The sequence below is a fragment of the Kogia breviceps genome, chromosome 7 (genome assembly GCF_026419965.1).
Source record: "Kogia breviceps isolate mKogBre1 chromosome 7, mKogBre1 haplotype 1, whole genome shotgun sequence".
Lineage (NCBI taxonomy): Eukaryota > Metazoa > Chordata > Mammalia > Artiodactyla > Physeteridae > Kogia > Kogia breviceps.
Window position 1 is genome coordinate 117,182,428 of NC_081316.1, and position 12,430 is coordinate 117,194,857.

At 57.6% G+C, this 12,430-nt stretch overlaps 1 protein-coding gene and 2 long non-coding RNA genes across 3 annotated transcripts in view; 2 read left to right on the plus strand and 1 right to left on the minus strand.

Annotated features, from left to right (window-relative positions):
- Positions 1-2,440, plus strand: part of LOC136794542 (uncharacterized) — a 72,534-nt gene extending 70,094 nt beyond the window's left edge. The window contains exon 3 of the long non-coding RNA XR_010841525.1: positions 1-2,440. This is a non-coding gene — a long non-coding RNA (uncharacterized lncRNA).
- Positions 848-12,430, minus strand: part of ADAMTS8 (ADAM metallopeptidase with thrombospondin type 1 motif 8) — a 20,039-nt gene continuing 8,456 nt past the window's right edge. Inside the window, 8 exon segments of the mRNA XM_059069752.2 lie at positions 848-2,035; positions 3,978-4,153; positions 4,278-4,450; positions 6,820-7,003; positions 8,983-9,284; positions 10,533-10,700; positions 11,234-11,369; positions 12,176-12,415. Coding sequence (XP_058925735.1) covers positions 1,465-2,035; positions 3,978-4,153; positions 4,278-4,450; positions 6,820-7,003; positions 8,983-9,284; positions 10,533-10,700; positions 11,234-11,369; positions 12,176-12,415 — 1,950 coding nt within the window. The 3' untranslated portion in view covers positions 848-1,464.
- Positions 2,477-12,430, plus strand: part of LOC136794543 (uncharacterized) — a 26,959-nt gene continuing 17,005 nt past the window's right edge. The window contains exon 1 of the long non-coding RNA XR_010841526.1: positions 2,477-8,856. This is a non-coding gene — a long non-coding RNA (uncharacterized lncRNA). The remainder of the gene's footprint in view (positions 8,857-12,430) is intronic.

A 12,430-nucleotide genomic window follows, 5' to 3' on the forward strand; every position in this document is an offset into this window, starting at 1 on the left:
AATGTCATTTCTTGACGTCCTCTGTTCCTTTTCACCCACTATGACCAAGGACTGAGCTCCCTCTACACCGGACCGTATGGAAGCCGAGCTGGGCGCTCCGTCTGACCAGGAAGAGATGAGGTGACGTGGAGGGAAGATGGGACCTGGGAGGCTCTCAGGCAGGTTTCAGGTGGCTAGTGGGGAAGTCAGGCTGTGGAAAAGGGCTGATTGGGACAGTTGCAATTTGCCTGGGTCAAAAGAGTTGTGAGCTGGGAGTGACGTTGGGCGTGGAGAGGAGGAGCTGAGGTCATTGGGATGTGATGTTACTTAGAAACAGGTGCAGCATGCCTCAGATGCTAGGAGAATCCTGCGTCTCTGCCTGGTCAGTATGTAAATGTGAGGATGAGGACATATGCAGAGCGGAGTGGCATGGGCTTTCTCGAGGATGACGTTGTGTTACCTCAGAGCTGGAAGCTTCCACTAGAGCAGTGGTTCTCAGAGTGCAGCCCCCAAACTAGCAGCCTCCATGTCACCTGGGAACTTGTTAGAAATGTGGATTCTCAGGCCCCTGACCCACTGAATCGGAAACTCCGGGGTGGGGCGCGGCCATCTGTGTTTCAAACAGCCCTTTAGATGACCCGAATGCCCACTAAAGTTTGAGAACCACTGGTCTAGATTATGCGGATAAAGACTTGCCTGAACGACCTGGATTCAGCAGTCGTGAGAATTCGGGGGAGGCCTCAGAGGTGCAGGCAAGGTGCCAGCTTCCCTGGCTGTGCTCAAGGTGAGCCGACCTAGTTTTAGCCTCTGTCCTTGGGCCCTGGGTCCCCTGCCCTTTCCAAAGAAATACTCAACCAGATCAGACCACTCCACTGGCGCAAGATCACACTTTAGTTCAGAGACACATTTGCATAAATACTTGAAATGGATCCACCCCTGCAGGTGGGAGCCTGAGAACACAGGGCTCTCCACAATCCTGCGACTCGCAGCCCTCCAGGCGATGGGTTTAATACTGAAGACACTCCTGGTCATTTCTGAAGACAGTTCGGGGTACAGCTACAGTGCTTGCTTTGACACTCCCCATTCACCCCTACTCCACATCTCTCTTTGACTAATTTTTTCCCCTCTGAGGTAGATTATTTAACGAGGGAACCAAGTAGAAAAAACTTTTCTCGTTTAACTTTGTTAGTCCTTTGCAAACAGGCTGACCGAGTCTTCTTTTTGGGTCCATAAGAGCACTCTTTACCTTTTAACCTATGCCCTCTGCTTGAACCCAAGCAAGGTCCAACCCACTAGATAGTAGACTTTAGCATCTGTGGTCTGCTCCTCTCCTCTCCTCCCCCCATGGATTCATGCCCAGCTGCAGCAGTGGGGGGCCTGGGTAGGCAGGCCACGCCACCCCCAGACGTGGGGTCACCGTAGCGTGACCCTGGTCTGCATCGCGCGCCCCGAGTCCGTGAGCATAAGCCTGGCCCGCCTGCTGCATCACAGGGCGCACGGCTGGGTTCCGCACGGCTTGGCATCCTCAGGCTTCAGAGCCTCGTCGCAGGTGGTGGAGGCCTGGCCTCTGGGGTCGCGGCACTCCACGGCCCGCCGCTGCCAGCCGGCCCCGCAGCTGCTGGAGCACTCAGACCAGTCTCCCAGGACCCACTGCGCGTTGAGCAGGGGCTGGATGACGTTGGTCGTCGCTCTCTCCTTGCTGCTCTGTGTGCTGAAGTTCACGTCATTAGGGACAAAGAAGGTATATTTGACTCTGGGGGGAAAGGCCTCCCCAGGGAGTGACAGGAGCTGCACGGTCAGGGGCTCAGGCAGGGGCCAGAAGCTCTGCAGCCGCTCCAGGGAGGCGACGGAGCCGCTGTACTTGAGGACGGTGCCCTTCACCAGGATGTCCTGCTCTACGGCGGAGATGGCCAGGTTTCCATTGAGCAGGTACTGCCCGTCGGCGGTCTTCAAGGCCAGGTAGTTGCCGTCGTTCTGGACCCCTGGGTGGCTCCGCTGTTTCACGTCAATGTTCGTGGCGCCGGCTGGGATGGTGACGATGTCATTGTAGCCATAACTATGACAGAAGACACCTTTAGGACCCGTGGCTCCCCAGCCCGGTACTCTGGAAGTCAGCATGCGGGGACTGGGGGTGGGCAGACAGAAGTTTGCTAGCAAATAAGGAAGTAGTCGCCCCAGAGTGCCCAGTAAATTAGCTGCTGAGGCCAACAGGAACCCTTGGTACACCGGGACTTTTGCTTGGCCTGGGAGCTCTATTTAAAATGTTTGGGGGCTTCCCGGGTGGTGCAGCGGTTGAGGATCCGCCTGCCGATGCAGGGGACACGGGTTCGTGCCCCGGTCCGGGAAGATCCCACGTGCCGCGGAGCGGCTGGGCCCGTGAGCCGTGGCCGCTGAGCCTGCGCGTCCGGAGCCTGTGCTCCGCAAAGGGAGAGGCCGCAACAGTGAAAGGCCCGCGTACCGCAAAAAAAAAAAAAAAAAAAAAAAAAAAAAAAATCACTTAAAATGTTTGGAGTTTAGATCTCGACAATAGCACAGAGGGGAAGGCAGCCCAGAGGGGGTGAACGCTGAGCTGTTGCTGCCAAACCTGGGCTCTTGGCTGAAAAGAGATCTCAGGCACGTGCAGCTCCTTGCACTGGTGTAAACTCTGCTTGGCCACTTTCATCCCAGAGCTCACACCCATGTGGAAAAATGTGATCCACACACCAGTTCCAGAAGCTGACCAGATGGACGCGTCACACCACCTCTTAGAGTCCATCAGTTCCTGGTATTCGGTTATCGTGGCTCTAGGGCAGGAAGCAGGGCAGCACAGCCTGCTCTGAGAAGCCTTCTCCTGGGCGTGCCCAGCACCATGCGCAGGGCTGTCTGGGGTGCTGGGATACTGTTCGGGGAAAATCTTTCAACTTTATCGTGGGTCTGGGGCTTTATGTGGGATGGAGAAACCTTAATTCTTATTCTTCTCTTTCGGGGTAGAAGTATTTGGTTTTGTAGGCTGGGAGGGAAGTGAAGAGGGTTGAGGAGGCCAGTCAGCCTGCTCTTTGCTGTCCTTGCCTCACGCCCCCTGGGCAGCTGAGAAAGGACCCCAGGCCCCATGTCTGAGGCCCGAGAGAGCTCTGGGAAGGGACTCAATGTCTGACTCTCCCACACCCCATGCTTCTTTGTTCTATAACCTTTGAGTTTAAATTTGAAAAGACTCCTGAGTTGTGTGCTGTAGGCAGATTCTGTTTTCTGAGGCTGATGAGAGGCGCACAGTGTGGCCGCAGGCCCTAGCCCTTCCTCCCCGGGAAGTGTTGGGGGGACAGGAGAAAAACCGCCCGGGAATGAATAAACCTAGGCTCACCTCTGGCCGCCGTGACCTACCACTGTGACCCCAGAAGAGTCATGTAGTCTCTTTGTGCCTTAGCTTCCTCATCTGTAAAAGGGGAGTAACGGTCTTGGCCCCAGTAGACTTATCTTAGGAACCCGTCGAGCCCCCAGAAGTGAAAGCACTTGAACAGATATAGGAGCTTTATGAACATGTGGCTTTAAGGTGTGAGAAAGCGTCTGGAGTTCTCAGATTCATGAAGCCCTGAGGCTGCCAAGACGCCCCTGTGGGCCCCCGTTTCTAAAGATCCACCTGCAGAAAGGGCAGGGCCCGCCAGATTAGGGTGCAACGTCCTTCCCACAGCAGGCCTGGAAGAGCTGCTTTCTGGCAAAGGCCCCGCTTACTCAGTGTAGCTCCACCGCCAGTTGACTCAGAGAAGACACATCCCTATCCATGTGGCCTCTGGCTGCCCTGAGAGCCGTCATCTCTGCGGGCCAGACCCTGGGCCAAGTGCTCTGCCCATCTCGTGCCTCATCACGGAGACTCTGAGATAGAGAGGACGCCGCGTTTCATGAAGAAGCTGAAGCTCAGCGCTCCACGGGGATAGAGTAGCAGCCACAATTCAAACTCAGGCCCCTGTGACTCCAAAGCCCGGTCCGCTTGCACGGCTGGGGACAGAACTTCTGGGGAGACCCACCTGGAGGGGTTGAGGGAACCGGACACCTTCCTGCACGAGTTGCCTTTGCCGCCACACACGCCGCATTTGTCCAGCTTCCTAGGCGAGTCCACCACGTGGTCACAGCCAGCCTTGACACACTGGCCACGGACACAGATGGCCAGAGTCTCGGGCCCGCACAGGGTGCCGTCGATCACCTGCAGTGGGGAAGGGGGGCGGGGGGTCAGAGGGCCCAGTGAGCACTGACGCAGCCCACTCTTGGGCTCAGGCCAGGGGGCCTTCCTCCCCACCTGTGCACCCGAGTTCCAGAAGGATCCTCACCTTGGCTTCAAACACTTTGAACTCACTCCGCCCCCGGGCTCGGCAGAACAGCTTGCAGCGGTCCCGGGGGGACACGCCTGCGTACTTGGGGACCCACTGCAGCAGGTTCCCATCCACGTCTGTGTAATTGTACGCGTCGTACTTCTCACACTGCTGCTGCCTGAAGCTCTTCCCTAAAATGAGGGCGACAGGGCATGGAGTTTACAGACTGAGCCGAAGCAGGGAGGACCTCACGGGAGAAATGCCAAGGTTCCGGGCACCCTTCTTCCTCCCGGACTTGACCCAACCCGAGGACACAGGTCCAGTGTCACCTGGGCCCAACCTTTCCTAGACACTGACCTAAGCCCCGACTCACGGGGCAAGGAAAGGAGCAGCCAGTCTCAGCTGGGCTTTCTGGGGAAAATAGTCTTCCCACGTGGGGAGAATATTAATTCTGCTTTACAGATGAATACATTTAGGTGGGGACAGGGGAAGCACGGAGTGACACGTGGAGTTATGTTTGGGGGCCTCTGCTGATCGTGATTTATCTTGACCTCCGTGGACATGTGGCCAAAGGCTCCCAGATCTACATCTCTAGTTCTGACCTTGCCTCTACACCCCACTCGCTGTAATTCTGGGTCTCTCTGGGGGAGCTCCATTTGTAGATGCTGCAATTACCTCCAGCTCCGCGAGGCCCAACTCCATATGGTTTCTCCATATGAAGAACTGGCTGGATTTTCATTTGGTGATGCTGCCACATTCCAGCCTGAGACCGGAACCCTGGTATCTTCTGAATATTTGCGCATCTACATCCACTGTTTCCAACCTGTCGTTAAGCCCTGTACTCTACCCGGGACGATCTGTGATCGTCTCCTTCCCACTCTCAGCGTCTTGGTCCACTGCTCAGAAGCCAAGGCCTGTGGTTTCCTGCGAGACTTGGTGCCCAGCCTCCGACACACAGCCTGCCTCCTCTCCCATCCTGCTGCGCGCTGCCTCCGGAACAATCTGTCTGAAGTAAGACCTGGGTTTTTCCCTTCCACGATCCTGAAGTTAAACCCGCTCTTACTACGGAGGTTTCTCCACGCCAGCTGCACATCTGCGTGGTCTGTGGAGCTTCAAATCCCAGGCGGCCGTGCACTCCTCCTGAGATTCTGAGTCAGGACACCTGAGGCGTCCGGGCCTCTGTGTTTGGAAAAGCCTCCCAGGTGACCTGATGGGACGGCCAGCACAGAGAGCCTCCCGAGGCTATTTTAGCTTTTACGCACCCTTGGCTGGCCTGGAAACGCTGGCCCGCCCTGCCCAGCTGTGCCCTGGGAGGGCGATCATAGCCCCCACCGCAGCGCGTCCTCCTGCCCCTCATGACTGTCTCAGCCCTCCAGGCCCCGCTCAGCCCTGACTCCCCAAGAAGCTTCCGACCAGGCCAGGCCTCTCCTCGCCCTGGATTCCTTGTCAGTCTGGGGTCTGCGCCTCACAGCTTAACCTTTAATTGCCCTGTAAAAGGGGTCTGGATCTCTAACAAGATCTGCATGTTCCCTGAGGACAGAGAACATGCTTCTTATGTCATTATAACACCTATTCCAGTTCTACCCACACAAGAGGCACCGAAACACTCACTGATTGAGATGGCTGGCCCCGGTGCACCTGAAATCATGGTATCACCCGTGGTCCGTGTCTACCTCATGCCTATATTCATTCCCCTCCCCTTTCTCTGTCTCTCATCCCCCCAGGAACGCTTCACCCGTTTGCTAGGCAGACTCCCACAGTTCCAGGGCAGAGGTTCTAGAGCTTCGTGCCGTTTACTGATCCTCCTCATCTTGCAAAACTGCAAAGCCTCCAGACTCCCTCATTAGACACCATTCCAGTGCCAGTGCGCCTCTGCGCTTGGATGCATCTCCCTGCTTGTCATTTGCTGCCTGCCAACTTCCTGGGGCTGCACAAGGGGAGCTGGATGGGATGGTGGGGAAAAGACCTGCAGTGATTTGCTCTCACGTCGTCTGCCGCCCCTGAGTTAATGTGTGGGCTTTCTAGCAGGCACTGGGGAGGACGTCCCCAGGAGAGGCAGAGGTGGGGCTGCTTCCCAGGAAGGGGCCGCCAGGCAGTTACCATGCTCCAAGGGGAGATGGGCAACTCTTCTGAGGGGGAGTGGGTGCTAGGGTCAGATGCAGAAATCTCCCCTCCGCCCTGAGCTGGATGTTGGCTGGAAAGATATTGGAGGTTTGGCTCTGACCCTGGCTTTGGAAAACGCCTCCAGTCTGCACACAGACGAGGGTTCAGACGTTACCCTAGAGGCTCGCCCCTCTGCAAAGCCCTCCCCCAGCTCTAAAGAATAAGTTTGGTTGGGAGTGACGCCCACCACCTCCACATCTTGGAAGACCAGGGCAGTGTCTCTCCTTGACTTTGCCAGGCTCTCCCCGGACAGGGAGAGCTGTCCTGGGTCACCACGGGCTGCTCTAAACCATTTATGTCTGCGCCCAGGAAAGCTCTGCGCCCGGGAGACCCCCGCACTCCTCTGGGGATCTGCTGCAGGCAACACAGCAGCTGCTCTGGCCGGGGTGGCGATTACCATCAGGGGGGCACTCCTCCGTGTGGCACGATTGGTACTTGGCTCTCCGACCCAGGCAGTATCTCCCTCCGTTCTGAGGCTCGGGGTCCTCGCACTCGCGGTGTGAAAACTGTACTCCTCCTCCGCAGGTCCGTGAACATTCTCCCCAGGGTCCCCATGGGGACCAGCCTCCGTCCACCACGGCCTGCAACACACAAGGCTGCGCTGAGTGGGGAGCCTCGGCTCTTGGTGTGACCTCCTCACCTAGCTGCGCCCATCCTGGTGCATGCAGCTCGGTAAACTGCCTGACTCATTTGTGCAGGGGCTGTGTGGCCCGTGCAGCTGCGGCTCCGCGGTCACAGTCTGCGCTGGCCTTGCTCGCGGCTGGCCCCCTGGTGTCTACAACAGTGCCTTGCCCTTTGTAAGGTGCTTAACAGGAGGTGCTGAGTGAAACACTTTTGTGGGAAGAAGGTTGGGTCTAACGCAGCAGTCCTCCATGGGCCGGGACACGTGGCAGCGTTCGGAGACCCTGTGGTTGTCACAGCTGGGCAGGGCGTAGGCTGCTGCCTTTGAGCCGGTGGAGGACAGGGTGCTGCTAAACATCCAGCAACGAGCACGACAGCCTCCCACAGCCGGGACGCGTGCAGCCCAGATGCCACCAGTGCTGAGGCGGATAAGTTCTGATCTAAAGGACTAATCTCTAGGAGGTGTGGCCACTAGTCTACCAGCTGCCAGGTCCAGGGGTAGGCTGGTGCTGGGAAATAAACTAGAGTTGCTTCCAACTTTACAACTGACCCTGAGGACAAGGCATTGCCCTGGGGGGGGGGGGTTCATTAAGTTTTCAAAGTAAAAATCATTTTTAAAAAGTTACAGAAGTCATACGTGCTCATATAAAAAATGGAAAATACAAAAAGGTGTAAAAAAGAAAGTAACGCTTACAAAATACCACTACCCAGATGAAACGATTGACATGATTTTCATCAATATCCTTTTGTACCTTTGCTCTGACTGTAGAATCATGAAGGTGCCAGGTTGTTTTACACAGATATGATTCTGTCATATACATACACACACACACACACACACACACACATATACACAGTATTTTATGATCTGTCTTTTCCCCTTAAAAATAGGTGAAAAGCATCATCCCGTGATCATTTTCTGGCCACCCTTCCCTGTACGGGGCTTGGCTATGGTGCTGGGAAAGGTTGGATGGGCTCCCTCCCTGCCTCTCCCTCAGGAATGTGTGAAGCACACGCTACAGGACAGGGTTGGGAGAGGCGCAGTGTCGGGTGTGGGCTGGGAGGGGGCTGAGGATGAATCCGTGGACCCCGTCCTGGCTCAGGCTTAGAAGAGTCATGTGGTTTCCCCGCCCACGTGGGATCCCGGGCCTCAGTGCAATGGAAGCACCGCTGAGGACAGCCCTCCGGAGGGTGAGCGCTCAGGCCACCCTGGTGACTGAGAGCTGGGCCGGGCCCAGGCGGCGAACCCGCTGCATGCTGTTTCACAGGTGGCTCAGTGACTCGCAGAGAAATGTGATCAGCCTGACAGTTCAGAGGTATTCAGAGCAGGGCAAAGGAGCAAATCATTTGAAAACTCTCACTGGCATTGCCTTGCCTTTCCTTGTGAGTTTCCTCTGCCAGGTTTTCTCTGCCTGGTCAGAGGTGATTCTGATTCCTCCTTCCCTCCTCCTTGAGCAAGCAGTTCCCACAGTTACTCTCACTCTCCTGAGCCCTAGCCATGCATTCAGCTCCGACACGGGTAGCATATGAATACCTTCCCCTCATTCTTGATTGGATGTCCCTCCTCTGCTGTCACGCTACCCGTTTATAATAGAATTCATAACGGCTTCTGTTTGTTGAGTGCCCACGGCTGCTCTTGCGCTGGAGTGTTCCGCACCTAGCACCAAGCCTCACAGGCCTTCAAGTCAACTCGGTGGCAGCCCCAAAGGCGGAGTCCCCCAAATGCCCGGAGCCCTGCTGACATCATCCATCGGCTCTGAGCACAGTCTGGAACAGCTTCTGGATAAATACGCTTTGCTTTGTCAGTCCAAAGGTGAGTGATTTCCCTCATAGTTGCCCCTGGCCCGAAGTCTCTTAGTTCATGGCTCTCAAGTGTGGTTTCCTCCTTGAAAAGCGCCCTCCCCCTCCCTGTCCCCCACTCCCAGTGGCCGTCCCTCACCTTGGGCTTCTCTACTTCCTCCTCAGGCAGGCAGCTGCCATCCAAGCAGAGGCTCCCGGGCCCGCAAGGCGTCCCGTCTGCCCAGGGCAGGCTGCCATTCTTCGTGTGGCAAAGGGGCTCGGCGCCATCCATGTGGCACCAGAGCTGGGCACAGATGTCCTGAGCAGAGGTGTTGGGGCAGTGGCGGAAGCCCAGCCCAAAGATCTGCTTGCACTGTTGGTCTAGCTCGTAGAGGGCCCGGCGGCCTGGGAGGCCTGTGGGCAGAGGCAGCGCTGAGGTAGGGGCGTCTAGGAGACAGTCTCCTGTGGAGGAAGCAGAGGAATAGGAAGAAGGGGTCCCCCCCGACCCCATCCCACTCGAGGCCTCCTTGACCTCCACCTACAAACTGTCAACACTCAGTCATCCACGGAAGCTCCTCCAAATTTTGACTATCAGTAGCAATTTTTTTTTTTAAGGTTTGCATTTCTTTTGGTATCCAGAACATCTTATATGCATTCAGTGTCTACCTAGCGAAGGCCAGCTAATTGTAACACTAATCTACGTCACAGTATAATTGGGGATGTAAATGGACTCTTAAAAACGAGGCCAGGAGGGGCTTCCCTGGTGGCGCAGTGGTTGAGAATCCGCCTGCCGATGCAGGGGACGCGGGTTCGTGCCCCGGTCCGGGAGGATCCCACGTGCCGCGGAGTGGCTGGGCCCGTGAACCATGGCCGCTGAGCCTGCGCGTCCGGAGCTTGTGCTCCGCAATGGGAGAGGCCACAACAGTGAGAGGCCCGCATATCACAAAAAAAAAAAAAAAAAAAAAAAAAAAAAAAAAAAACGAGGCCAGGAGAAGTAAAGCCAAAGTATTGATGTTGGACCATCTATTATTTTTGTATCAAGAATCAAGAACCAGGGCTTCCCTGGTGGCGCAGTGGTTGAGAGTCCGCTTGCCGATGCAGGGAACACGGGTTTGTGCCCCGGTCCGGGAAGATCCCACGTGCCGCGGAGCGGCTGGGCCCGTGAGCCATGACTGCTGAGCCTGCGCGTCCAGAGCCTGTGCTCCGCAACGGGAGAGGCCACAACAGTGAGAGGCCCGTGTACCACAAAAAACCAACCAAAAAAAAAAAACAAAACAAAAGAATCAAGAACCAGTTGTGTTTTCACTGCTTTACTCAACAAGTCAGGCTGCCTTCACCAAGCACCTCGCCCCACACCTCGCCCTCACGGGGCGCTTCCTGCCTCTCTGCCACTTGCACGCTACCCTGTGATCTATTGCTCCAGCCAGAAGCTCCCTTCTCCCCTCTGCACGACAAGAATCCTTCCATTCCTTCGAGCTCTGTTCGAACCCACCTCCTCCAGACAGACCTTCTCAGACTACTTCCACCTGCTCTGTGGGATCATCTAAAGGGGCCGCTGGAAGCTGGGCCAAGGAAGGACATGCTCTGTGGAGTGGTCAGAACACTGAGCCTGGCGGGGTGGCAGGGACACAGCTCCTGAGTCTCTCCCAGGCCGAGATGTCCGCGCTGCAGGTGCCGGCCGCTGGCCAGGGAGAAGCCTGGGGGACCTACCGTGCCCGCCGTCCAGGAGCTCCGTGAGGTACATGGCGCTGCAGGGGGACCAGGGCAGCGTCTTGTTCAGGTGGACGAAGAGGGGTGCCATCATGTGGTGCTTGCCCAGGGGCCCGAAGAGCCGAGCACAGGGCTTGGAGTCGTCGTGGGGCATGCTGAGGACGTGCCCTGGGGAGGACGAGACCCGCGGTCCGCCTGGTGTCGCCACGGCCCTCAGCCACCCGCCCAGGGGGCAGAGGGCCTCTGAGAGCCGACGCAGCGCCAGCCCCTCGAGGGACCACCACGCTGCTCCACTTATTCCTCAAAGACTGTTCCCGGCCCACTCTGCCTGGCCCTCCTCTCCCAGGAAGCTTGCTCATAGCACCAGGAACACCGGGGCCCCTTTAGTTTCTGCCGGGGCCTGTGCTGATTCACACTCGTCTCAGTCATTTGCTAGTTGACCTTCCAGAATCCTGACTGCTTAGCCGGGCTGCAGCCCCACGGTCTACCTGAGCACTGGCATTTCCCTGGTGACCTCTGAGGATGGCCCCGTGCTCAGGGTCGGGGTGGAGACAGCACGAGGGCAGAGTCACCCTGCCGGAACGAGGAGGGGTGGCCCCAAGAGGCGGCAGGGTCCTGGGGGTGCCTCACTGCCTGGACTCGGGAGGGCGGGTCCTCCCACCCAGTCCAGCAGCCCAGGCCTCTGGTGTGGCGAGCCTTACCGAGCTCGTGGGCCAGAGTGTAGGCCGCCTGCAGGCCCTCGTCCTCGATCACGGAGCAGCTCTTGCTGGGGTCACAGATGGTGCCAATGTCCGCCACGCCCAGGGTGTCACACAAGCCCTCCTTCCCGCAGAAGTTCTGCTCGCGGAGAGAGTGGGACGTGAGGACAGACACAGGATGGAAACCCTTCCCATTCCTGCGCCTCCGGAGACGCAGGACACGTTTTAAGCCAAATCCTTATTTCTCCCCAAAGGCCGTTTCTCCTTCTGTGTCGGCGTGTCCTCGGGCTGCCGGGGACTCGGAAAGCTTGTCCCGGGAGGTGGGATATATCGTCTGGCTCTGGTTAAGGGTGTGGACCCCACAGCGAGGTGGCCGGGGCCTGACTGCGGGCGCTGCCACGGGGTGGCAGCTCTGTGCCCCGGTCTCCCCAGCTGTAAAGTGGGGCTAAAAACGCAGCACTCGCCTTGGGGTTGTACGTGCGGCCTGGGGGGTGAGCAGGGCCTCCACACGTGACCACACTTGCTGGCCTTCAGGAAGCCATCTGTTTAAACCACACCAGGGAGATGGGCAGACCTCCTGCCATCGGGGAAATCTCGAGGGGACCCCCTGGTTACCTCCACCGGCTTCAACCCCCACTGCAGCTGGACCTCCTGTCTTAGTTCCAGCTCCACATCGCTCTCTGGGCAGTTTGAGCCCGTTTCCTCTTGTTATGACCTCAGCAGACAGCTGGTCACAAGCTTCTGGAGAAGAGCCCCCACGACCTCCTCTCTTTCCCTCGCAAATACGTCATACATGTCCTTGTGACCTCCTCCTCCTCCTTGTCCACACACGAGGCTCCTGGTGTCTTAGCTGGGGCCAGGAGGGAGCCGGTCCCCGGGTCTGGGCGGCCGTGGCCCCCTCGGCGCACCCTCCCACCCCGCCCCGGTTCCCAGAGGCCCGCGGACCTGTCTGGTGAGCAGGATGGCCGTGTCAAAGTGCTCGGGGTGCCGATCGCTGGGCTGGTTGAAGCGCCGTTGCCAGCGGCAGAAGTTGCGCAGCGTCAGCCCGCCGTTGTCGGACACCTCGGGGCCCCACCTCTCGTCCTCCACGATCAGCACCTTCACCACCATCAGGTTGATGGAGTTCCTGATGCTGGGGTGCTTGTAGATGTGGGCCGCCACAGACATCAGCGTCAGGACGTGGTTCTGCAGGAAGGAGGG